We start from the raw sequence: 25,442 nt of genomic DNA on the forward strand, positions 1-25,442 counted from the left end.
AAACTAGAGAAACGCAGTATTAGAAGTTGGAGTTCTAGGCTGGCGCCGTGGCTCAATAGGCTAATCCTCTGCCTGTGGCGCCAGCACACCGGGTTCTAGTCCCAGTCGGGGCACCGGATTCTGTCCCAGTTGCTCCTCTTCCTGTCCAGCTCTCTGCTCTGGCCCAGGAGTGCAGAGGAGGATGGCCCAAGTCCTTGGCCCTGCACCCGCATAGGAGACAGGAGAAGCACCTGGCTCCTGGCTTCAGATCAGTGTGGTGTGCTGGCCACAGCAGCCATTGGAGGGTGAACCAACAGTAAAGGAAGACCTTTCTCTCTGTGTCTCTCTCACTGTCCACTCTGCCTGTCAAAAAAAAAAAAAAGAAGAAGAAGAAGAAGAAGAAGAAGAAGAAGAAGAAGAAGAAGAAGTTGGAGTTCTAATGTATTCCTTATGAAAAGATGATGCTCATGTTAGAATTGTGTGAATCGTACTAAGTTAGATTCTGTACTAAACTGGCTCTGTGGTCAAGTTTGGTAATTTTTTCCTTATTTTGTCCTTGTATGTAATATTCTTTTAATGGAAAGAAATCCCAAATAATGATGTTTTGGAGCATGAATTGTGGACCATTTTCATCAATATTTTAATCTGGAGACACTGAATTTCCCATTGACAAAATGAAGAAGTAGCAGGAGGGAGGTGGGATGGAGGCCTTCCATGTCAGATGTCCATGAGGGTGAGTAGCAAAGATGAGCTCTACTCAATAAAAGCAGGAGAGGACCAGGGCAGCCAAGGACACTACTTCATTCCTTGCTACCAAATATTTAAAGTGAGTCCATAATAGGTAGGCATTTTCTAGCCATCTCTTTGGGGTACATTATCCCAATTTATCTTCCATGTAAACTCCTTGGGGACAAGGAGTGGACAGGAGTCTCTCAGGTTAGCTTTTTATATAATGCATTGACATTTCTGTTGTTTTGGTTTGACTGCCATCTATTAAGCAAAAGCAAAATATTCTTGTAAATGGAAGTGAGTCAAAGGTTTCCTTTTTCCTACTCTCTACCAGTCACAACTGCCAACTAATTCTTCTAGAATTCATTACAAATATTCCCACTTAGTCACTTACATGGGCAAAGGCATCATACTGTGCCCTTAGGTTTATCAATACAACGGTGAATAAGAATACAACATTTAAGAGTGTTCCTTCTAATGTTTCTTTTTTTTTAAATTTAATTAATTAATTTATTTTTTTTGGCAGGCAGAGTGGACAGTGAGAGAGAGAGACAGAGAGAAAGGTCTTCCTTTACCGTTGGTTCACCCTCCAATGGCCGCTGTGGCCGGCGCGCCGTGGCCGGTGCACCGCGCTGAAGCCAGGAGCTTCTCCTGGTCTCCCATGAGGGTGCAGGACCCAAGGACTTGGGCCATCTTCCACTGCACTCCCAGGCCACAGCAGAGAGCTGGACTGAAAGAGGGGCAACCGGGACAGAATCCAGTGCCCCAACTGGGACTAGAACCCGGTGTGCCAGCGCCGCAGGCAGAGGATTAGCCTATTGAGCCACGGCGCCGGCCTCTAATGTTTCTTTAGTACAAGAACAAATGCATTTTAAGACAAGTAGAGAATGCAAGTGCCTATTTAAGATAAAGCAGAGGGAGAGGAGACTGCCAGAAACGATAGCATTTGCTGGAGACACTCTCTCCAGCAAAACAAGAATTTAACTGATGAAAATAGAAAAAGTAATGATAATAATTGAAAGTCTCTGTAAATTGTCCCAAGAGCATACAGCAAATGAAGAAGCAAATTTATTTAAGAAATAAATTATTTATTTAAGAAACAAATACATGTCAGAACAGAGTCTGTGACATTTGAGCCATGATCTACTCCTTGCTCACTGCTAGCTCCATTTTATAGATGCTCTACTTGGGACATATGTGGCCAAGAAGACCCCTTTCTCCAAACCCCAGTTTGGGGCTATGGCTTCATCCTGGGAGTGGCAGGATGGTGATGTTTCTCGTCTCTCTGCAGCCTTGTGTTGCATGCAGAAGCTCTATTCCAGGTAGGCTCAGCAGAGAGCATTGGGTCTCTTTTTCCCCAACAAGCTACCACTTGTAGGGTGCAAGTTCTGTCTTCGGCACTGTAGGCTGAGGGTGTTGGGGCCCCAATCACCTCCCTCCCACCCCCAACTGCTCATAGAATAGAAGTTCCATGTCAGAAGGTGCATGTGAGAAGTCCAGGGGCTGCCACCTCCTTTAGTGCCCACTTGTAGAACAGAGATGTCACTCTAGAAAAAGTCCATCTCCACCTCCAGCTCTGATAGGACAGTGTTTCTGTCCAGAGGCAGAAGGTGGGTCGCAGGGGCAAAGGCCTCTGCCTCTCTGCCTGAGAGAACTGTTTTGAACAGAGTGGAGCATTCCATACCCATGGGTATTGTACACAACAATGAAGATCTTGGTGTTCAGTAAGTACAAGGAGGCTGGTAGCTCTCATGCAAGCAAAACAGCAGAGCAGCCAGAAGTTCACTAAAGAGATTCAGAGAAAGCAACCACTAAGAAGAGCCTGGCTGCTATCAAAGATGTTTCTAAAGGTTGGGAATGTTGCGTGCACAGGCTGGGTGGCACTCATTTAGGGGCAATCAGAGAAAGACCTGAAAAACAGTCAAAGGCATCCCCCAAGCTTCTCACAGTGCATCAACCAACACAGGGTGGAACCTCAGGGCCTATACAGAATTCTGACCAAACACTGCAGAATGATCTATTCTCACACAGCGGCAACTCCTGAGTCAGGCTTAAAAATAATATAGTCTTCCATGGCCATCTGGAAGAATGTCCAAGGCAGTGTTCTCCCAGCAGTGATAATGGAAGGGAAATCTTAAACTAGTCTAGTATGCTGAATATGGGGGTGAAAAAAGTAGATCCCCTGAACTGTGATTGCAGCCTCCAAGGTTAAATGTTGAATGTTAAAGAGCAGAAGTCTAACTGACCAAAGCAGTTTAAGTACAACCTTTGATCAGTGAATGATATGTTCCAGTTTAGGGTTTTCAGGCCAGAAGATAAAAATGAGGTAAAATCTGAGCAGGAACATCACAGGGCAAATAGGCTTTGCAGAATTATTTCAGTCAAGTCACTAGTCAAACAAACAGAAAAGAAACAGGGAAGTATATGCTGTACACAAGGTGGGGCAGGGAATGGCAGGCAATAGAAACTGCTTTTGAATGAGCACATGTGGTGGACTTAGTACACAGAGATTTCAAAGTGGCTATCGTAAGTCTGTGTAGAGTTAAACCATGCTTAATGAATTATAGGAAGGTGTGATGACTGTTTCATCAAGTAGATAATATCAATAAAGATAAATTGTTGAAATGAATGAAATGTAAAATTGGAGTAGAAAGGAATAAACATTGAAAGAGTTTAACAGTAAATTTCAGCTGGCGGAAAACAATCAGTGAACTTGCTGATAGAGATTATACAATCTGAAAAATGGAGAAAGGAATGAAGATAAATAAACAGAACGTAAACGAAATATAGGACATCAGTAAGGACCCAACTATGTGTAATGAGAGTACCAGAAGGAGAAGAGGGAGAGAAAAGGGTAGAAAAATATAATGATTGGAGCAAACATTGTGGCGTAGCAGGTTAAGCTGCTGCCTGCCCATAATGGAGTGCTGTTTTGAGTCCTGGCTACTCTGCTTCCAATCCAGCTTCCTGCTAATGCATCATGGGAGACGCAGATGATGGCTCAGTGCTTGGACCCCTGTCCTTCAAGTAGATGAAAAAAAATAAATATTTTAAAAAGTTTTTTTTAAAAAAGATAGAACTTCTTCCATTTGATGAAAAGAAATCTGTCCTCCTAAGAAGTTCACTGAACTCCAAGCAAGATAAATACATATCGAGGGCCACACCCAGACAAATGATAGTTAACATATTGAAAGACAGTGACAAAGAGAAAAATCTTGAAAGCAGAAAAAGGAATATTGCTCATCATTTACAAGGGAACCCTAGTTAGAAAAACAGCTGGTTTCTCACCAGAAGCAATGGGGGCTGGAGAACAGTGGGATTGTATCCTCTAAGTGCTGAAAGTAAGAAAACAATCCACCAAGAATCTTCCGTCCATCCAAATTATTTTTCAAAATCGAGGCAAAGTAAAGACATTTCCAGATGAACAAAAACAGAATTTCTGCCATCTTGCCTTACAAGAAAGACTAAAGAAATTTCCTGAAGCTAAAAGCAGTAATTTGAATCTGTAAGCAAAAATATACTGATAAAGGGAATTATGTGAATAGCTGCTAATTACTTTTTTCTTATGATTGCTTTTAAAAGAATACACAAAATCATATCTACAAATATATGTATATATATATATAGGGTCTATAACATGGAGAAATGTAATAAATTTGACAATATGTATTATACTTGACAATAAATGTAATATATTTGACAAAGGAGATAAATGAGAATAAAGTTATACTAGATTTTGGAAATGACACCAAATCCACAGGAAGAATGAAAATAACTAGAAAGGGTAAGTGCAGTTTATAATTACCTTCTGTAAATATATACTTTTCTTCTGCTGCTCCTCAAAAGGTAAAACATCTGTGAGCATATGTTTACCGTGTGACCCAACAAATCTACTCCTGGGTATTATAGCCAAGAGAATTTAAAACATACATGAAGACAATAACTTGTACACAAAACCCGTATTACTCAAAATAGCCATAAAAGAGAGACAAGTTCGTCAGCTGATGAATGGCTAAGTAGAATGTGGTATATCCATGCAATCGAATATTATTCTGTGAAAGGGAAAGTACAGATACACACAACATGCATGAACCTTGAAAGCATGCTAGATCAAAAACTTTTTGCCAGTCATGAAAGACCACATATGGTATGGCTCATTCATGTGAAATGCCCAAAAAACAAAATTCATGGAGACAGTAGAATAGTGGTTGCTTAGGGCAGGGAGTGAGTAGAGACAGAGGAAGGACATGGGGGATTGACTATTAGTGAGTACAAGGTTTGTTTGATGATGGGACAAAAATGTTCTGAAATTAGATTATGTGAAGGTCATAGCAATCCTGCGAATATAGTAAAGGACATTATATTGTGTACATTCAGTGGGTGAGTCATATAGTACGTGAACAGCATCATTTAAAAAAAGATTTTATTTATGTATTTGAAAGTCAGAGTTACAGAGAAAGGTCTTCCATCTGCTGGTTCACTCTACAGGTGGCCACAACGCCCAGGGCTAGGCCAACCCAAAGCCAGGAGTCAGGAGCTTCATTGGGGTTTCCTATGTGGGTTGCAGGGGCCCAAGCACTTTTGTCATCTTCTACTGCTTTTCCCAGGTCATTAGCAGGGAGCTATATTGGAAGTGGAGCAGCTGGGACATGAACTGGTGCCCATAAGAGATGCCAGCATTGCAGGCGGTAGCTTTACCTGCTGTGCCACGTCAGTCCTCAAGAACAGTATCTTAGCAAACCTGGTTTGTTAAAAAGGCCGTGGGGGGTGGGGCAGCACTTTGGCTTAGCAGGTAAAACTATCACCTGCAGTGTCAGCATCCCTTATGGGTGCCAGTTCAAGTCCTGGCTGTTCCACTTCTGATCTAGCTCTCTGCTATGGCCTGGGAAAGCAGTGAAAGATGGTCCAAACCTTGGGCCCCTGCACCTGAGTGGGAGAACCAGAAGAAGCTCCTGGCTCCTGGCCTTGGATTGGCACAGCTCTGGCTATTTCAGCCATCTGGGGAGTGAACAATGGATGGAAGACCTCTCTCTCTCTCTCTCTCTCTCTCTCTCTGCTTCTACATCTATAACTCTGCCTTTCAAATAAACAAACAAATCTTAAAAAAAAGATAAAACCCAACACATTAAGGAGATAACTTCTTCCCCAGATATACAGCAGATTTATCTCTACAAACTTGGCCCCTATCTCTTCTGCATCTTTTATGGCAATGATTGAAGAATGTATATTAATTCTGATGAGTTAAAAGGAGTTGAAATCACAGGCACTTATTGTACAGCAACTGTTGTAAAGTAAGAATAAGTGAGAAGTAGTTGGTTCCAGGCTGGGGAGTAGCACCCAGGTCTCTTGGCTCCCAGCCTGGTGCGTGGCAAGACTATTTCTACTCCTTACACACCTCCAGTGTCTAGTGTCCCAGGACACCAAGAGGCATCAGGAGTGTCTTTTTTTTTTTAAGATTTTATTTATTTATTTGATGGGTAGAGTTAACAGAAATTGAGAGGGAGAAAATGAGAGAAAGGTCTTCCTTCTGTTGGTTCACTCCCCAAATGGCCGCCACGGCCAGAGCTGCGCTGATCCGAAGCCAGGAGCCAGGTGCTTCTTCCCAGTCTCCCACATGGGTGCAGGGGCCCAAGGACTTGGGCCATCTTCTACTGCTTTCCCAGGCCATAGCAGAGAACTGGACAGGAAGAGGAGCAGCCGGGACTAGAACTGGTGCCCATATGGGATTCCAGCGCTGCAGGCGGAGGGTTAACCTGTGCCATGGCGCCGACCCCAGGACTGTCTTTCTAAGGACAGTCAGACTGTAAGTCACCATCCATTACTGGATGGAGAGATCAAATTAGGGGATGTGGATCAGCATTAAAGTGGAATGGAATAGACCAGAAATTACCAGAATGCATCACATGTAGTAATGGTAAGAAATGCCTTGTAAAGTTCTTGCTCATAGCTGTCTATGTTTTAATAGTTGTCGCTGTTTTTATCTATTGATCCATTTGTGTGTTTATCAGGTCCCAGTATGAAATAGTCTTACTGTGGCTGTGGCCAAGAACACTAGGGAGCTGTCTTGCTAAAGGGCCCTGGGGGATTGCATCTGTGCTTCTGAGAACCTTGTTACTTCTGTTTCTTTTTCTTTTTCTTTTTTTTTTTTTTTCTTGACAGGCAGAGTGGACAGTGAGAGAGAGAGAGACAGAGAGAAAGGTCTTCCTTTTCCGTTGGTTCACCCCACAATGGCCGCTGCGGCCAGCGCACCACACTGATCCGAAGGCAGGAGCCAGGTGCTTCTCCTGGTCTCCCATGGGGTGCAGGGCCCAAGCACTTGGGCCATCCTCCACTGCACTCCCAGGCCACAGCAGAGAGCTGGCCTGGAAGAGAGGCAACTGGGACAGAATCTGGCGCCCCAACCGGGACTAGAACCCGGTGTGCCGGTGCCGCAAGGCGGAGGATTAGCCTGTTGAGCCACGGTGCCGGTGTTACTTCTGTTTCATTCTGCTCTTTGATCTGTGGCTTCAGCATTGGGTAAATCTGGCATTCAGCTAGGAACTGTTGCTCTATAAATTGTGGCAATAATCCGAGGGATCCACTTTTGCCGTGAAGGTGTTCTTGTGCACAATTCCTTCCCAATCCTGTCTGCCTTGTCTTTTATGCTACATCTATGAGGATCAAGGAGCAAGGATAGGAACTAGCTTGAGGTACATATCGTGTTTTGTCTTTCATCCGTAATCTTGTCTTTACTTTTCTGTCTTAAACCCAGCAAGGGAGAAGGAGGGAGTAAGTTTCAGTGCCCTGACACTGTAGCAAGATTCGTGTACGTGGACAAGACACCAAGGCCTTTTGATAGGAAGTAGTTTTTTATTATGCTGGCATAAAGCCCAGGTGGAATTTCTTATCCAAAAGCCTGAGACCCTAAGAGCGATATTTCCATATATATGGTTTTAGTTTCTTTGTCTCTCTTGTATGGCTACATGCATGCATTTGATTGGCTATTCTAACATTACATGGCAGCCACAGGAATTGATACAATACTGGGCATGCAGATATAGTTCCTGGTGATGTTTTTTCACACACATACTGAGCAATACCTGTCTGGCAAGGGTTAACATCATTGTTCTGTACTAACAAGCAGAACCTGAAATGGTTACATATAAGTAGACAGTAACTACAGTTGAAGCATTCACAGACAAGCAGAAAACAACTACATTTCATTCCCAGGACAGATGCCTCTCTTTTCCTTCTTCTGACCTTGGACAGTCCTCTACCACAACTTTAATCATGTCAGTTAGAAACAAGTTTAATTAAAAGACAAAGGCCTCTGCCACAACATCTTTATGTCAGTCCAACAAGCTATAGAGAAATGGAAGCTGCTGACACAATTCCTTTTAACAACATTTGTTTTTGAAAAATAGATTGACTTTGAGTTCCTTTGTGGGAAAAAAAAATCACAAGATAATCAGGATTTTGCAAAGTCTATGATTATCTGCTTTTTCATTAAAATCATTCTTTTTTCTTTTCTTTTTTTAAAAAATATTTATTTATTTATTTGAAAGACAGAGCTACAGAGAGGCAGAGGCAGGGAGATCCAAAGCCAGGAGCCAGGAGACTCTTCCAGGTCTCCCAACACAGGTTCAGGGACCCAAGGACTTGGGCCATCTTCTACTGCTTTCCCAGGCCATAGCAGAGAGCTGGATTGGAAGCAGAGCAGCTCGGACTTGAACCGGCACCCATATGGGATGCTGGCACTGCAGGCGGCAGCTTTACCTGCTATGTCACAGTGCTGGCCCCTCTTTTTTCTCTTTTTTTAAAAGATTTATTTATTTTTATTTGAAATTCAGAGTTACAGAGAAGGAGAGACAGAGGGAGAGAGCTCTTCTTCCATCTGCTGGTTTTCTCCCCAAATGACTGCAATGGCCAGGGCTAAGCCAGGCAAAAGCTAGGAGCCAGGAGTTCTTCTGGGTCTCCCACGTGGGTAGCAGGGGCCCAAGTAGTTGGGCCATCCTTCACTGCTTTCCCAGGTGCCTTAGCAGGGAGCTGGACCGGAGGAGGAGCAGCTGAGAATCACACCAATGCCCACATGGGATACTGTCATCTTAGGTGGCGGTTTAATTTGCTATACCATGACACTGGCCCCTAAAGTCACTCTTTATGAGAATCAATTCAGATTCTTCATATAATAGAAAAGACAGCTTTTTTTGAATTTAAAAGAAAATACAGAGGTCAGTGCTGTGGCATAGTGGGTAAAGCTACCACCTTCAGTGCTGGTATCCCATATGGGCACCATTTCTTGTCCTAGCTGCTCCATTTCCGATCCAGCTCTCTGCTATGGCCTGGGAAAGCAGTGGAAGATGGCCCTAGTCCTTGGGCCCCTGCACCCATGTGGGAGACCTGGAAGAATCTTCTTGCTCCTGGCTTTGGATCAGCGCAGCTCTGACCAGTTGGGGCCAACTGGGGAGTGAACTAGCAGATGGAAGATTCTCTCTCTGCCTCTCTCTTTCCTTCTCCTTCTCTCTCTGTGTAACTTTAACTTTCAAATAAATATAGAATAAATCTTTTTGTTAAAAAAAATACAAGTAAAGTGTTTTAAAACCTACCCATTTCACGCTCTTTGAAAATGGCATTGAAGTATTGGCCTGAAACCATGACACATACATAATCTCAAGATCAAATCACCACACTGACGTTTTTTACAGGAAATGTGCAGAGACCTGTTTCACAACAGTTCAGCTCTCAAGGGAATGCAGGAAGCCCGGGAGAGTAGAGGAAAGAGAACCCGGGCAGGTGGATGTCTGTGCTGTGAACCCTTTCCTTTCCCCAGGGGGCAGGGTGATGTCTACACCTCACCTCGGCACACTAAGGGCTCTTGGGGAGGTGGTGGAAAACAGATTTGTCCTGGGAACCCAGAGCTTGGAGCGGGATGTCTCCTGCTGGGAGGCAGAGCACAGGGAGTGTTGCTGTGTTGGGACTGGCCCTCTACTTAGTGTTCTGGGGTATGAAATGTGTGGGCATCTCCCATGGCCAGGTGTGAGGGAAATCCGAGTGAGAGTCTTGGTTCCTGTCCAGTAGGTCTACCCAGAGGCAGCAGGAGACCTCATTCCAAACAGGTGAGGCTTCTGTCCAGATAGATGCCTGTTGTAAGATAAAGGGGCATTTGACCTAGTGGTTAGGATAGCTGCATCTCATAGAGGACTAGCTGGGCTGGATCCAGGGGCTCAAAAGATGTTGTCAGGGTTTGTTGTCCTGCATCTGTCAACTGTGCTATCTTGTATATTGCCTTCACCTTGCTATGGGCTGAATTGTGTCACCCCAAATGCATGTACTGAATGACAGATGCAAATGTGGCTGTATTTGGAGTTAGGAGCAGATTACAGATAAATGGGCTCACAGGATGGAGTCCTGGTCCACTGATAGAACGAGCGTCTTCGTAAGAAGAGACCCCAGGAGCCCTCTTGCTTTTCTACATTGTGTAAGGACACAGAGAGAAGGAGGCCATCTGCAGGCTAGGAAGCAGATCCTCAGTAGAAACTGAATCCACAAACATCTTGACCTTGGACTCTCAGCTTCTGGAACTGTGAGAAAAGAAATTTCTCTTGTTTAAGCCACACAGTCTGTGGTGTTTTCTTATGGCACCCAAGCTGACTAACACATAACCTTCTGGGTTTAAGACTAGGGGGAAAGAGTGTGCATGCCTCCAGGGCAAGGCTGGCTCTGTTTGCATCCCATGCCCGCCCCTGAATCAAGCCTGCCGCTGTGGAACTCAACACTGTAACTGGCTAAGCCTGAGTCTCCCCACATCCACGGAGCTGGGAGTGGAGTCCACACATCTGAGCAGCATGGATGAAACATGGGGAGGACAGGTTCCCCCATGGTGGAATCAGGGGGAATAACCAAAAAAGGTGTGGCAAAGCTCTAAGTCAAATCCTCAGCCTCTGAGAAACTGTTTCCAAGTGATCAATCTTAGGAGAAATCTGGAAAACCTCAGAGATTGAACCATAGAATATTCCTCCCTAACATGATACCTGGGGCTGGTATTGGGTGCAGCATTTAAGCTGCTGCTTGGGAGTACTTGGGAATCCCATATCAGAGCACCAGGGACCAAATCCCAGCTCTGCTTCCAATGCAGCTTCCTACTAGTGTGCATCCTGGGATCACACTTGTGTCTCAAGAACACTGATCCCTGCCACCCACAGGGAAGAACCCAAGTGAGCTAAAGGCTCATGGTTTTATTTTAGCCTGGCCCAGCTCCAGCTGCTGTGAGCATTTGAGAGTGAACCAACAGACAGAAGCATGTGCATTCTCCCTCTCTGTCTCTCTCCCCCACCCCGCCATACACACACTCCCTCTCACTCTGTCCTTCAAAATAAAATACATTTTTAAAGATTTATTTATTTACTTGAAAGTCAGAGTTACACACAGAGAGAAGGAGAGGCAGAGGGAGAGAAAGAGGTCTTCCATCCGCTGGTTCACCCCCCAACTGGCCGGAGCCACGCCGATCCAAAGCCAGGAGCCAGGAGCTTCTTCCAGGCTCTCTTGCAGGTACAGGGGCCCAAGGTCTTGGGCCTTCTTCCACTGCTTTCCCAGGCCATAGCAGAGAGCTGGATCAGAAGTGGAGCCACCATGACTTGAACCGGTGCCCATATGGGATGCTGGCACTGCAGGCGGTAGCTTTACCTGCTACGCCACAACACTAGCTCCTAAAATACATTTTAAAAAATGGCATTTGACATGAGGAGCTCTTTAATCAGCTACAGTGATAATGTCATATTTCTTGTTTTAAATGATTAGAGACAGGCTTATTTTTTTTAAAAAATGAGAATTTATCTTACTTTTTTTTTTTTTTTTGGTGGAATTGGTCTAGACTTCTGCTTCCAAAGGTCTACCAAAGCTTTGAGAATGACAAGACTTGCTGGCAGTGGCTCCAGAGAGAGGCCAGGGGAAAACCAGCAGGCACTCTGTAGCTCCTGCAAGTGAATATTTGTGGTCAAGTATTCTGCTAGATTCCATCTGCGGCTCAAAGTCATGGCTCAAGTGGAGGGAGAGAGGCATATTCTGCAAGGCAGAGAGTAGCAGGTAAATTTTATGCCTTGGGGCATAGCAGGTAAAGCCCCTGCCTGTGATGCCAGTATCCCATAGGGATATTGGAGTGAGCCCTGGCTGCTCCACTTCCAATCCAGCTCCCAGCTAAAGGCCTGGATAAAACCGTGGAGGATGACCATGTCTTTGGGCCCCTGCCACCCCATGTGGGAGACCTGGAAGAAGCTCCTGGCTCCTGGCTTTGGCCTGGCCCAGCCCTGGCTGTTGCAGCCATCTGGGGAGTGGACCAGTATGTGGACTATCTCTCTGTCTGTCTCTCTCTCTGTAACTCTGACTTTCAAATAAATACACATATCTCTTTTAAAAAAAATTTGTGCCTTAATACTACCCTCCCTTTTGTTTTGTACTTGTTCTTCAACTCCACCCCAAATGGGTGATTGTGGAAGAAAGGGAGACTTGTTTAGGCTTTGGAACACTAGTGGGGGCGGGGAAGCAGTTTGCTTCCAGTCCTGCCACGGCGGCCTGCACTGCTCATATCCTCTGCTCTGAACCGTACAGGTGCGCCCTGCACCTCCAGCCTTATCCTCGGTGGCGTCCAGGTCTGCCCTGCAGTTTGTTGTTTCGGGTTCCAACTCTTCTGGAAGGATCTGGGAGGGCAACGCAGCCAGCCTGTGGTGGCCTCCCTTCTCTGTGTTCACCCATTTTTCTAGCTTTTGTGATCTTTTTTCAGAGGGAGTTTGATCCTTTGAATTTTAGAATCTCAACCTTGTGGTCCCAGATACCAAGTACATTCTAGTCCAAATTTTTTCTTATGGCTTTGCTCTTTATAGCTTTAAAATTTTCAAAATCTTCTTTAAAGGGAATTTTAAAATACTTCTAACTGCTCTGGCCAACTGCCATCCTGGATTTGTGTTTTGCATCAAATGAATTTACTCCAGACTTTTCTGAGAACAATGCTACATTCTCATTTTGGCTTAGGTCACTCAAGTGCCCCATAATTTTCTTTTTAGAAGTGTAAGTCAATTCATAGGCATGAGACCGGATTGTAGAGTTATACTTATGTAAATTAAGTTTGTGTTCATGTTTGGTCCAACTCCTGGTCTTCAGAGCAGGCAGCTCCAGCTCTCAGGGTTAACTTAATCATTCGGGGCAGTTTAGGCTTCTTTCCCTCCTTCCCTGTCCTTCATTCCTACCTACTCTTCCCTCCTTTTCCCCCTCTTCTTCATTTTTATCTTTCCACTTTTCCTCCTCCCCTCTTTGCTCTTTCTCTCCTTTTCTGGAGCAATTTGCAAAGTATCAGCTGACTTGCACATGGAAGAGAGGGGAGAAGGTGGGAATATGGAAACCAGAGATCTTCCCTCCTATGAATGAGGGTACCTGGAAGTGCAGCCGCCCTCAAAGCTCGACGATGCTGGCCTGACCCAGGGCTCAGACTGTCCCCACTAGAGGCTGATGTAGACTTTGGGAGGTGGTACTACTCTCATTTTTCCTATTATACAACGTGTTTATATGAGTCTTCTCAGGAAGGCCCTATTACCTTCCTCCTATTAGCATGATCTCCAGAACCAGGTAAAGGAGCCCCAAGAAGAGAGCAAGGGTGCCGAGGTGGTGGCAAGTGGTGCTGGGGAAGGCATGTGGCCTGCGTGTACCCGGGAAGAACCACCAGCCTCTGTGAGGGGAAAGCAGAGACACAGGGCTGGTGGTGGGGAGTGGCCTGAAGCCAAGTGTTGTGGAGTTTTGCCTTGAATTGGGCCTGCACTTCATAATTCAGTGTTTGTTGAAAGAAGCATTGAGGTGGAAGCTTGGAAAAGGTTTTCTGTGGATTTGATTTATCCAAGGCCCAGTTCCAGAGAAGTAGATAGTGGTAGGTGTGCTGGAACTGACTGTTGCTTTGTGGCTTTGACTGAAGAAAATTCCAGCATACTTCTCTCCCAGAAGGAAAAGCCCCCACATCATGGGCCATAAGAGCATGGCTTCAGTAATACAGGTCTCTCCGTAACTTGGAACTCGCCTTGTCCTGACAGTGTGACCTCACTCGGGAGCTTAATATTGACAGGGGAGAGGATGGCGTTAGTCTCAGTGATACTTGTCTCCCAGTAATGCTTCATGATTCATTAAGATAACACCAATCAAGAACCTAATCAGCGCCGGACCTGAAGAAGGATTTCAATATGTGAATTCAATTATATAAATGAAATAAATAAAAATTGCTTATAGTCTCACTGAACCATCACGAATCTGAAATCTGTGGATCAGGACTGCACTCAATGCTGGAGGACGTTGAGGAGCGTGGCACACAAGCTCCCTGTGCCCTTGGACTTCTGTTAGTATTTTTTTAAACTTCTTGGGAGTAAAAGTATCTTAAAGCAGAAACAATGAGGAGTAAATGGAACAAAGTAAAATACTCCAGAAACTCAAAAGGACCCGAACAAAAAACAGAACAAAAGCCAACTATTTTTAAAACTTTATAGTGTTTCCAAGAGTGAGAAAGGGGCTGCCAGGGCTGGGGTTTGGGCTTGGGATCTGGTAGTTTTCTCTGACACTGGACTGAAATGAGATGCGTGAGGCCAGATTGGGTTGAGCACATTTTTAAAAGAAATGTATGTGCGTATAAGGTGGAGTCTTATTTTCCTCTCCAGAGCGTAACTGCTTCTTCCAAGGCTCCCTGGGCTAGCCCTGTGGCCCAGGGGCCAGTATCTGTGACACCCACGGTGTGCAGCACCCATGGTCCAGGCAGCTACCCTGACTGCCTTCATGAGTGCTTTTCTCTTTGTATTTCCTTTCCTTTTGGGCAGAAATCGCAGACAGAGCTTGTATTAGGTTCTCCAGAACCACTAGGAGACGTGTTTCTATTTGCATAGATAGATTTATTTTAAGGAGTTTGCTCATGCAGAGGGGAGGGCTGGCAGCTGTGAATCTGCAGGGTAGACCACCAGGCTGGAGATTCACGGAAGCACTGATTCTGCAGCTCAAGTCTGAAAAGGCTCTGGAGGCAGAACTGCTCTTCATTTTCAGGGGAAGAGCAGTTCTTTTCTCTTTAGGCCTTCAGTTGATTGGATGGCCCATGCAATCGATGGAGGGCAACCTGCTTTTGACAAAATTCTCATATGAATGCCAGTCTTGTCTAAAATTCTACCTTCATAGCAATATCTAGATCCATATTTGAGCAAACATCTGGGTACCATAGCCTAGCCTAGCCCACATGTAATTTTTTTAAAAGATTCATTTATTTATTTATTTGAAAGTCAGAGCCACATAGAGCAAGAAGGAGAGACAGAGAGAGAGGTCTTCCATCTGCTGGTTCACTCTCCAGGTGGCCTCAACGGCTGGAGCTGCGCTGATCCAAAGCCAGGAGCCAGGAGCTTCTTCCAGGTCTCCCATGCGGGTGCAGGGGCCCAAGGTCTTGGGCCGTCTTCTACTGCTTTTCCAGGCCATAGCAGAGAGCTGGATGGGAAGTGGAGCATCTGGGTCTCGAATCGGCGCCCATGTGGGATGCTGACACTGCAGGCGGCAGCTTAACCCGCTACACCACAGTGCCGGCCCCCACATGTAAAATTAATGAACACAAACCCACCCCTTACCACACGAGCACCCATGCACCTCTCCTTAGACCATACTTAATATCCAGATAAGACTGTAACAAGATCATAACTCTGCATATAGAATATAACCAGTATACAACTGGAAACACACTAACCCCTTCCCAGAATCGATGGCCAAGTCCATGATGGTTTCTCTTCTTGAAATATCCTGTAACTTAAATACTGTGATTTAAAGTCTATCATCTTAAGCTGTATAAAAATAATAAGAAGGAGAAGAAAACAAGCATATTAGCTTGTTTTTAGTTCTTCAAACAGTTCATGGAAAATGGAATTAAAAGGTAACTTCATTTTGGTGCAAAAAGTTTTGAAATTCTAGAGTTTCTTCATAATACACTTTTTCTCTGTACTTTTTGAAGACTCCTTGTGTGCTTTTGTGTGTATACACATAAACCCCTTGTGTGTTTGTGTATGTACACATAAAGCTACACAAACACACATGTTCAAAATAAGGAAGAAATACTGCTAATTCCAGTCCTTATTTCTGTAGCTGGTCACCTGACCACCGCTGGCATTTGTAACTACTTTTTTTCACTACCCATTTTGCATTCCCTTTGCCCTCAATAAGCACCTCAGCTGGCCTTGGTTCTTTATCTGTAGAGTGATCCAAATCTTTATTTCCAAAGGGACTAGGCCATTAAGTAGTCTTACCTGAATTGAGCTGTTGTACATTTCCATTGACTTTTAATATGGGGCATGGTAATACTAAGAGCTCCTCTAAGGGATCCTCTGTGCTCCAGATGTATTTTTCCTTACCTCTGTTGTGGAGTAGTGTTCCCATTTTCCCTTGATAACAGGGAGCACAAGTACTCCCATCTTTGTTGATTCAGTCATGAGGAGCCCATGGTGGCCAACTACAGTCTTAACTTCCAGTCTAGTGGAATCGTTGTCATATCTCCTGGCAGGAATGTCTCTCCCTGTAGACCCTAGGTCAGTGGAGAATATGGTAGCAAAGACAGGAAGCAAAATCTTTTCTGAGGGGTCACTGGGGTAACGCTGAAGTACGCCACCATCATTCCACCCTTGAGTCCTGGAGTATATCCTGACTAGAGAGGAAACAGCACCCTGATTGGCTGCTGATTCAGATCACATTCAGCCTTCTGGAGAACTTGCCTCAACTCTGCAAAGTGTTGCCACCTAGCGGGCACTATACCTGAGTTTTCAAGAGGTCAACTATTCGGGATGACAGAGCTCGTGAATTCCATGAGATCGGGCTCATTGCTGCATTTCATTTGCTGTGAAGTGAGTTCCTTGATCAGAAGCAAGCTGTTGTATACCGTGACAGTGGATAAGGCATTGTGTTTGCAAGCAAATGGTAGTTTTGGCAGAAGCATTGTGTGCAGGAAAGACATTTCCATATCTATAGCTAGTGTGCATTGCAGTAAGAACAAAATCTGCCCCTTCTGTGATAAAAGCGATCCAATGTCATCAACCTGCCACCAGGTAGCTTGCTGGTATCCCAGGGAATGTGTCATGTTAGAGGCTTGGTGTTGGTCTCTGCTGCTGACAGATTGGGTACTCGGCCATGGCCCTAGCCATGTCAACCTTATTGACTGGATGGTCAAGTTGCCAAACCCATGCATAACCTCTTTTCTTGCCATCATGGCCAGTTTGTTCATGAATCCATTGGACAATGGCTGGGGTAGCTGGGAAAAGGGTTGCTGGTATCCATAGAACAGGTGTTCTTATCACTTGATAACTCAGATCTTCCTCTAATGAGGTCATTCTTTGAGGAATGTTCACATAGGACACAAATATCTTCATGTTTTTTGCTCATTCAGAGAAATCTATCTACATACGAGGGTACTTCAAAAGGTTCATGGAAAAATGTTGTTAAAATATAAGTCTACTTTGGTGCAAAGAATTGAAATCTATGCAGTTTTTATATTTTTAAATTTTTTAAATTTATTATTTGAAAGGCAGAGTTACAGAGAGTCAGAGGCAGAGAAAGAGAGAGATCTTCCATTCACTGGTTCACTCCCCAGATGGCCGCAATGGCCAGAGCTGCACCAATCCAAAGCCAGGAACCAGGAGCTTCTTCCAGGTCTCCCATGTGGGTGCAGGAGCCCAAGGACTTGGGCCATCTTCCACTGTTTTCTCAGGCTATAGCAGAGAGCTGGATCGGAAGTGGAGCAGCCGAGCCTTGAACTGCCACCCTTATAGGATGCCAGCATTTTTTTTTTAATAATATATTCCTCACAGATCTTTTTGAATACCTTCCATATGCATGGATTCTCCTTCCTGAGAAAGCAGGAGAAAACTCATGGGCTCTGGGTCGCTTCTTTGTGTAAGGTGCACAGAGCCTGCTTTGGTCGCAATCTCCGTGCCTCCTCCCTTGGATGATGGAATGCTGCTGCGCATGTCCTCACTTTATGGTTTGGTGGTCCGGACAATGCCCATTTCACGTGGAGCAGATCAGGTTGCTTAATAATTTCATGGCCCATGGTCAGGCCATCAGGCCCTACTAAAGCCGAGAGCTGTTTCTGAAAAGGAGAGTCGTTACCTGCAGGAGATGGCAGGACTTTGCTCCCAGAGAATAAGGAACTATGCTGTGATTCACCTGTTGGAGCCTGCCGAAGGCTCCAAAGACTCTGTCTGGCACTGGCAAAGCGCAGTTGGACCATGTGGGTTCGGGGACAGAACAGCTTGGACAGCATCCCGGACTGCTGCAGAGTCTTCTTCTGTCCCCCACATCACTGGACCCCTGGGATTTCACTGAAGTAGAAGGCCTTTGATAATTTTATCAGATTTATTTCCTATCATATGACCACCATCTGACCAAGAAGTCTGGAGTAGTTGCTACTTCTCTCTTTCGATTCAGTCAGCACAATGGCATCAGTGTACTGTACCAGCGTGGTGTCTTATAGAAGGGAAAATCAATCCAGGTCCCTGTGAACTACATTAAAGCACGGGGCTGGAGAGCTGATAAGCCCCTGGGATAGGAAAGTGAAGGTATATTGTTGGCCTTGCCAACTGAAAGCAAACTGCATCTGTTGGTTTTTACTCACTACCGGTTAAGTTTTTGATAACCACTGTCATTATCAAGATCCATCTGTTTGATGTGCAGGCCAAAATGATGACTTGAGTAGGAATGTGGTGGGGCTCACTACCCCTGCATCTTCCAAGTCCTCAGTGGTGATTCCAGTCTTGGCAGTTGTTGCAAGAATGAGGAACTGCTTTGGGTCTGCTATTTTCCTAGGTGGCGACAGTCCTAATGACTTCCACTTGGCCTTTCCCATTGTAATAACCACCACCCCATGTGTAGGGACCCAGTGTGAGTATGTCTATTCCAGTTATGCTCAGAACAGGGGAGATAATCCCAGGACAGGCTGGGGAGCCCACGGGACCTGCTGAAGACACACTGATCTAAAACTCCATCAATCATCTGACCCCCATAAACCCTAAAGACTAGAGGGCCACAGTGATGTTTTTGGATCTTTCAAAATTAGTGTTGATTCAGAGCCAGTGTCAGGTAACCCCTGAAATGTCTCCTTGTTTCCTTGTCTCCAGTGCACAGTCACTCTGATCAAAGGCCAGAGCTCGCTTTGGGGAAGGCTGGGGGACATCAGCAGAGTACATTTTAGGCAGGGTGGTGGAGGAGTCCCTGCTCCAGGGGATCCAGCCTCCCTTTCATTCAGAGATTTCTGAGTCTGTAAACCGGCTCGCGTCTGGGAACAGATTAATAGGGTGTGACTTTATGGTTTTATGCTTCCAGTTAGACTTTTGTTCATGGACCTAAGGCTCCCCCACGCATGTAGATTAAGTAAGAATTTAATAGACTTCCCATCTGTTTTACCTCTAGGAGCACCATGTTCAGTCGGCAGCGCCAGAGGGCCTATGATTAAGACTGTTCTGATTGCTGTTTTGACTCTCTGCCCATTATGGTAACCGTGCCCACCTTGGTTTTGGTGGGTAAGTGCCAGTACTTGGCCCTCCCCACCCTGAGAGCCAATGAGCCCCCACTGCATGAACTTTTCCAACTCGATGGCAACAGTTCTCACACACTTTGTATCCAGCACTCACTCTTGTCGGATTCCTGGCTGTTTAAAGTGGAAAATCACATAATGCTTTTGGAGTGTACACACGTTGTGCCCCACCTTTCAGGGCCCACTGGTACTTGAGTCTCATCGTTAGCCTACAGGAAAGAGGGGTGGAAGGAGTGGATCCTGGGGAGACTCAGAAGTATCTTGCAAGGCAGTTCACTACTCCAGGGGAGGCGATTTCACTTCCCTCAGTCAAGGCAGTATTAATTCACCCAGCCGTGGGAGGAAAGGTTGAGTCTACCGACATAGAAGACTCGTCAGCATTTACGAACTCTGTGTCTCCATCTTCACCATGATCCTCCTGTGCATCCCCAAACCAGTCTTCAGAATCCCAGTCCTTACCAAGCAGTACCCTCGCTTTAACAGCAGACACTTGCAAGTTTGGGACTTCACTTAGAGTGACAACAGTGTCATAAGTTATCAAATCCATGATCTCCCAGCAACTGGTCTCTTAGAAGTGCTGTGTAGGAATATCCAATAGTATCATTTATGCATATCTCAATTGCCACACTGCACCATGGGATATCTATGCTCTCTTCACTACTGGAAATAGACATTTGTGCTTCCAAATGCAATCAGATTAGAGAACCAATTGCATAAGCCCCAAAACCAATTCAGAGAACTGCTTCTTAAGATTCTGTTCCTATAGAAATGTTTTCCTTGGTGCCAACATCTGTATTAGTGTTCTCTAGAGAAACAGTATGTCTCAGGTCTCCTATGCAGGTGCAAGGGCCCAAGAACTTGGGCCATCTTCCACTGCTTTCCCAGGCCATAGCAGAGAGCTCGATCAGAAGTAGAGCAGCCAGGACTCAAACTGGCACCCATATGGGATACCAGCACTGCAGCAGAGGCTCAATCTACTATGCCACAGAGCCGGCCCTGATATATAGATTTATTTATTTTAAGGAATTGGTTCACACAATTGTGTGGGCTGGCAAGTCCAAAATCTGCAAGGTAGGCCAGAAGGCTGGAGACATGGAGAAGAGTTGTTTTCATAGTTGCAATCTGAAGGCAGTCTGTGTGCAGAGTTCCTTCTTCCTTGAAAGATGTTCTTTGAAGGCCTTCCACTGTTTGGATAAGGCCCACCCATGTTATGAAAGATAATCTGCTTTACTAAGTGTCTTCTAGTAGATTGTCTACAGCCATAGCACCCTGAACACACCCGATCTCATCTAAATGTCTACTGATTTAAATGCTGATCTCATCTAAGACCAACCTTCACAGCAACATCTAGGCTGGTGTTTCCCCAAACATCTGAGCACATACAGCTTAGCCATGTTGACATCACAGAGCCCAAGAACACTTTCTTGGAAATCTGCCATGAGGTGGGGACTTCATTCCTGTGGGACAGGTCTGGTGGGAAAGAGCACTGCTGGAGATGGCAGTAGGAGAGCGGAGTCTGGAGCTGCTGTCTGCTACCAGCTGGCAGAGTGGCTTAGACAGGGCTCTCACATTTAGTCTCTGGCAGGGTGGGGTACTTCATTCCATGTCAGGAATTCTCCAGCCCCTCTTCTGGATTTTTGGTTCTTGAGAACAGGAAGTGTGTGTTGTTTGGTATGTACTCCCCCACAACATCGGGCCACAGTACTGTTGAACACAGTAGGCCTGCAGTTAATGTCTGCTGGCTGGATAAAGGTAAAACAGGAAGATGAGAATTGGGGCATTCTCTCTGAGACTGCTGCTAATTGCAAACCTTGAGCAAGACGTGGCCTGTTGAAGGCCCAGGCAATTCATAGAGAAAAAACTAGCCATGTTCCCTTCTGTCGATGCGTTTGTTATTCCAGTGGCAACCAGGGCAAACTCTATCTTCATTATCAGTATTGCTAAGAAGGGCTTTTAAAGTAACTCACAGCATGCGGGAGATCAAGTTCTCTCAGAGATTGAAAGCGGTGTGGTCCACCCCCAGAGGTGCTCCATGTGCCCAGGCTGAATCGTTCCGATGACCTGTAAGTAAATCACAAGAATTGGGACTTAGGAATATTTTCTTTCCCAAGGCCCCAGCTAGTGTGGAATTTTTGATATTTTGCAAAGTTGCATTTTAATAAAAAATACACCAAGTATAAATTTGGAAGTAAGAAATACTAATTCGTTGATTTCCATTAATTCAGTGTGGGCTAGCATAAAATGCATCTTCTCCAGCAGTGGGGACCTTGGGTAATTAGAATGAGAACATTAATAGAGCAAACACTGAGGACTTCCTGTATGCCAAGCATTGTGCTCGTTGCTTTTCATACCTTATTGCTGGTGACTCTCTGATGATCTCAGGAGGTAGGCATTTACTATCATCAGCTCCAGTTGACGGAAGAGGGAACTGAGGCTTAATGAGACTAAGCACCTTGCTCATGATTGCACGACTATTGAGTGACAGTTGGTATTTGAATACAGAGACTGAAGCCCTCTGCTCTGGACTGATTTGGTGACTTTGGAAATACCACTTAAGTTATGAACTTCACTTGACACTGAGCGACTACAGCGCTGGAGGAGTTTACTGCACAGAGCGCATTAGGAGCCAGGCCCAGCGGGAAGGCAGCAGAGAGAACAATAAGAATCTTCTGTCCACCTGCACCTGCTTTTTTCTTTATTTTACTTTTTATGTGAGTTTTTATTTATTAGAGAGACAGATAAAGACGGCTCCTACCCTCTGGCTTACTCCCCAGATGCCTTCAGCTGGGCTGGGCTGACACCAGGAGCCGAGAACCCAATCCGGGTCGCCCATGTGGGTGGCAGGGACCCAACCACAGGAGCCATCACCTGCTGCCTCCCAGAATAGAATTAGTAGGAAGCTGGAGTCGAGAACCAGAGCCAGGGATGAAACCCAGGCACTCAGATGTAGGATGTGGGTGTCTTAACCACTATGCTAAACACCTGTTCCCAGTCTGTGCCTGTTAGTCACTCACTTAGCGAGAGATGATGGTAACAGCATGGGGTGTTACTGGGATACTGGGATGCCTCTCCTATCCATTCCTAACCCTGTCTGCATAACTTTGTCCATGATTATTCAACTACTCTAGAAGTTGAAAACTAGGTGTGAAAACAGGACAGTTGGATGATCTGGACTGACATGGTTTGTGGTTGATTCCCAGTGGGTAGTGGAATTAAAGTGGACTTTCTGGTGAGGCACAGCGCCTCTCAGCTGTTCCCCCCCTCATCCCCTATGAGCACTGATTCCTGAAGGTGAGAATCTTCCCCCAGCCCTCACCCACCCCCCGTTGATCTTGCTCAATACAAAATTAGTGACCGAAATACAAGCTAGCACTAATTGAGCATTCACTATGGCAGGTGCTGGCCCCAAGTCTTCCAAGTATTATTTAATCCCCACAACAATCTTACCAGGGGGATGCTAGTGTTGCTCCCATTTAAGGAAGGGGAAACTGAGGCTGGGAGCAGTTGAGCAACTTGCATCAGGTTTCAGATGAAATAAGAGATGAGCTGGAATCTGTGTTTGGATCTTCCTGGCCCCAACCCAGTACTCTGATCCAGGACACTGTCCCACTCCCACCCTGCACCTGAATCTGAGTTCTTTTCACCCACCAGCCTGCCAGTGTTCCGCGCTCGGATCCTACCCAGTGCCCTGCAACCCAGAGACTGGACAGTGCGAATGCCAGCCGGGGATTACAGGACGGCATTGTGACAGGTGTCTCTCAGGAGCCTTTGACTTCCCCCACTGCCAAGGTAAGGGAGCTGGCAGAGCACCGCAGGGCTGGCCGCCGGTGTGTGCAGCCCCTTCAGAGGAGCCTGCACACTGCCCCAACTCCCCAACACACAGCTCTGGTCACTCCCTCACATTTGACCTGACCTCCCTGGTTCCTCCCAGTTCAAGTCCCCTGAAAATATGCATTTGCAAAGGAATCCACAAATGTTCTGTTCCTAACTAAAAGGGATTTCAATTCCCATGTGCTATAAGTTTTTTTTTTTTTTTTTTTCTGTGTGGTTGCCAGTTCTCAGCACACAGCAGTGTGGCAAAGATGACTCCTTGGCACTTGTCCCCTGTGCCTGGGCACTGTGCCTCTCCTTTTTTTGCTTTTTTAAAGATTTATTTTATTTATTTGAAAGAGTTACAGAAGAGGTAGAGAGAGAGAAAGAGAGAGAGAGAGAGAGAGAGAGAGGTCTTCCATCCGCTGGTTCACTCCCCAGATGGCCACAATGGCCAGAGCTGCGCTGATGCGAAGCCAGGAGCCGGGAGCTTCTTTCGGGTCTCCCACATGGGTGCAGGGGCCCAAGGACTTGGGCCATCTTCTACTGTTTTCCCAGGCCATAGCAGAGAGCTGGATTGGAAGAGGAGCAGCTGGGAATAGAACCGGTGCCCATATGGGATGCCAGCACTTCAGGCCAGGGCTTTAACCCACTGTGCCACAGCGCCGGCCCCCTGAGCCTCCTCTTGTTACTGGCAGTGGCCCTGATGTTGGCAGTGCTGGGCCTCTTTTTAGGAGGCCCCCTTGCTGCAGACAGAGCAGGGTCTGTGCTGTGTCTCTGCCCTGCAGGACAGGGGGCTGCGGACCCTGGACTCCATGCGGTTTGGAAAGAGTGAGCTTGGCCGGCGCCGTGGCTCACTAGGCTAATCCTCCACCTGCAGCGCCGGCACACCGGGTTCTAGCCCTGGTCGCGGCGCTGGATTCTGTCCCCGTTGCTCCTCTTCCAGGCCAGCTCTCTGCTGTGGCCCGGGAGTGCAGTGGAGGATGGCCTAAGTGCTTGGGCCCTGCACCCCATGGGAGACCAGGAGAAACACCTGGCTCCTGGCTTCGGATTGGTGCAGCGTGACAGCCGCAGCAGCCATCTGGGGGGTGAACCAACGGAAGGAAGACCTTTCTCTCTGTCTCTCTCTCTCACTGTCTAACTCTGCCTGTCAAAAAAAAAAAAGAAGTGAGCTGAGGAGGAGATTGAAATCTATTGGGAGGTGGGGTGTTCCCAGGCAGACGGGACAGAAATGAGGTAGTCGTGGGTCTCCCCCAGCTCCTTTATGTGCAGCCTCCACAGCCCAGCTGATCACCCCGTCAGCTGGTTTAAGGGGACTCTTGCTCTGTGGAGAAGCAGTGTCTGTGGCAGGCTGAGCCAGGCTTTCCACCGCGAGAACATGGTTTTCCCAGAGCCCCTCCTGCCCCCAGCATCTCTGGGAGCCTCACGTCAGGGCCGTCTGGGCACAGCGCAGACCGCAGACCCAAAGCCTGCCCAGCTGAATCCTAGAGGCACCAGGTTGAGGCCTGAGGTCTGAGAGAGAGAAAGCAAGTCACCCAGGGAAAACTGAGACAAAGAGGAAATGAAGGCAGGGAGGCTAAGGGACATTTATTTGTAGCAAGAGCCTACTGTGGGGTTATTTAAAAGGTATGCAGAACCAGGCTCAAAACAGGCTTCTTCAACCCATTTTCGGATCCAACGCAGTGAAACAGTCATCCCGGGACTTGGGGAGATCCCTGGTGATGGTGGAGAGGTGATCTTGGGCTTGCGGTGCCAGAGTGGCAGACAGGAAGGCACACTAATTGATTCCTAAACAAAAGGGTTGGGATAATTACAGAATTCACTCTCGGCTAACCAACCAACATACTTACAGATTCTGTCACTTTGCAATGGACAATTTACAGTCTCCTGGTACAATATTGCCCCCTTCTGGGCCATAGTAAAGATGTTCAACATTTTTAAAGCTCATCTCCTTCATCACCCATTAGACGTGGGAGGGTATGGAGGTGGTGAGTGGCAGAAGGAGTAATTTGGGAAGAGGGATCACGTGCAGGGTGCCAAGAATTATTGCACACAAAGGCTTTATTTTTCATCTATCAAATGTGTAAGCGTAGATACATTGTTTTTAAAAAGGAAGCACAACTTTTAAAAATTTGAGGCGTATCAGAACAGAGAAACGAAGACCCAAGCAAGTCCCCAGACACTGAAAACATTTCTCAATCATGCACAGGTCCCAGCCTCGCTTGTGACCCAGCCGGTACCACCGACTCCAGTTTGGTAAGTAGAGAATTGATATCTAAGGGTTGCAATTCCAGCTGAAATTACAAGAAAGCTAAAATAAGCCTCCAGACAGATTGCCTAAAGAGATATTTGTTCTTTCTCAAAGTGTATATAT

The 25,442-nt window shown here is 46.1% G+C and overlaps 1 protein-coding gene across 1 annotated transcript in view; it reads left to right on the forward strand.

The window, feature by feature from the left end:
* LOC133766332 (laminin subunit alpha-3-like) overlaps positions 1-25,442 on the forward strand; it is a 197,919-nt gene that overhangs the window by 108,498 nt on the left and 63,979 nt on the right. The window contains 2 exon segments of the mRNA XM_062200018.1: positions 22,910-23,047; positions 25,278-25,324. Of these exon segments, the coding sequence (XP_062056002.1) occupies positions 22,910-23,047; positions 25,278-25,324 (185 nt within the window).

Source organism: Lepus europaeus, chromosome 9 (genome assembly GCF_033115175.1).
Source record: "Lepus europaeus isolate LE1 chromosome 9, mLepTim1.pri, whole genome shotgun sequence".
Lineage (NCBI taxonomy): Eukaryota > Metazoa > Chordata > Mammalia > Lagomorpha > Leporidae > Lepus > Lepus europaeus.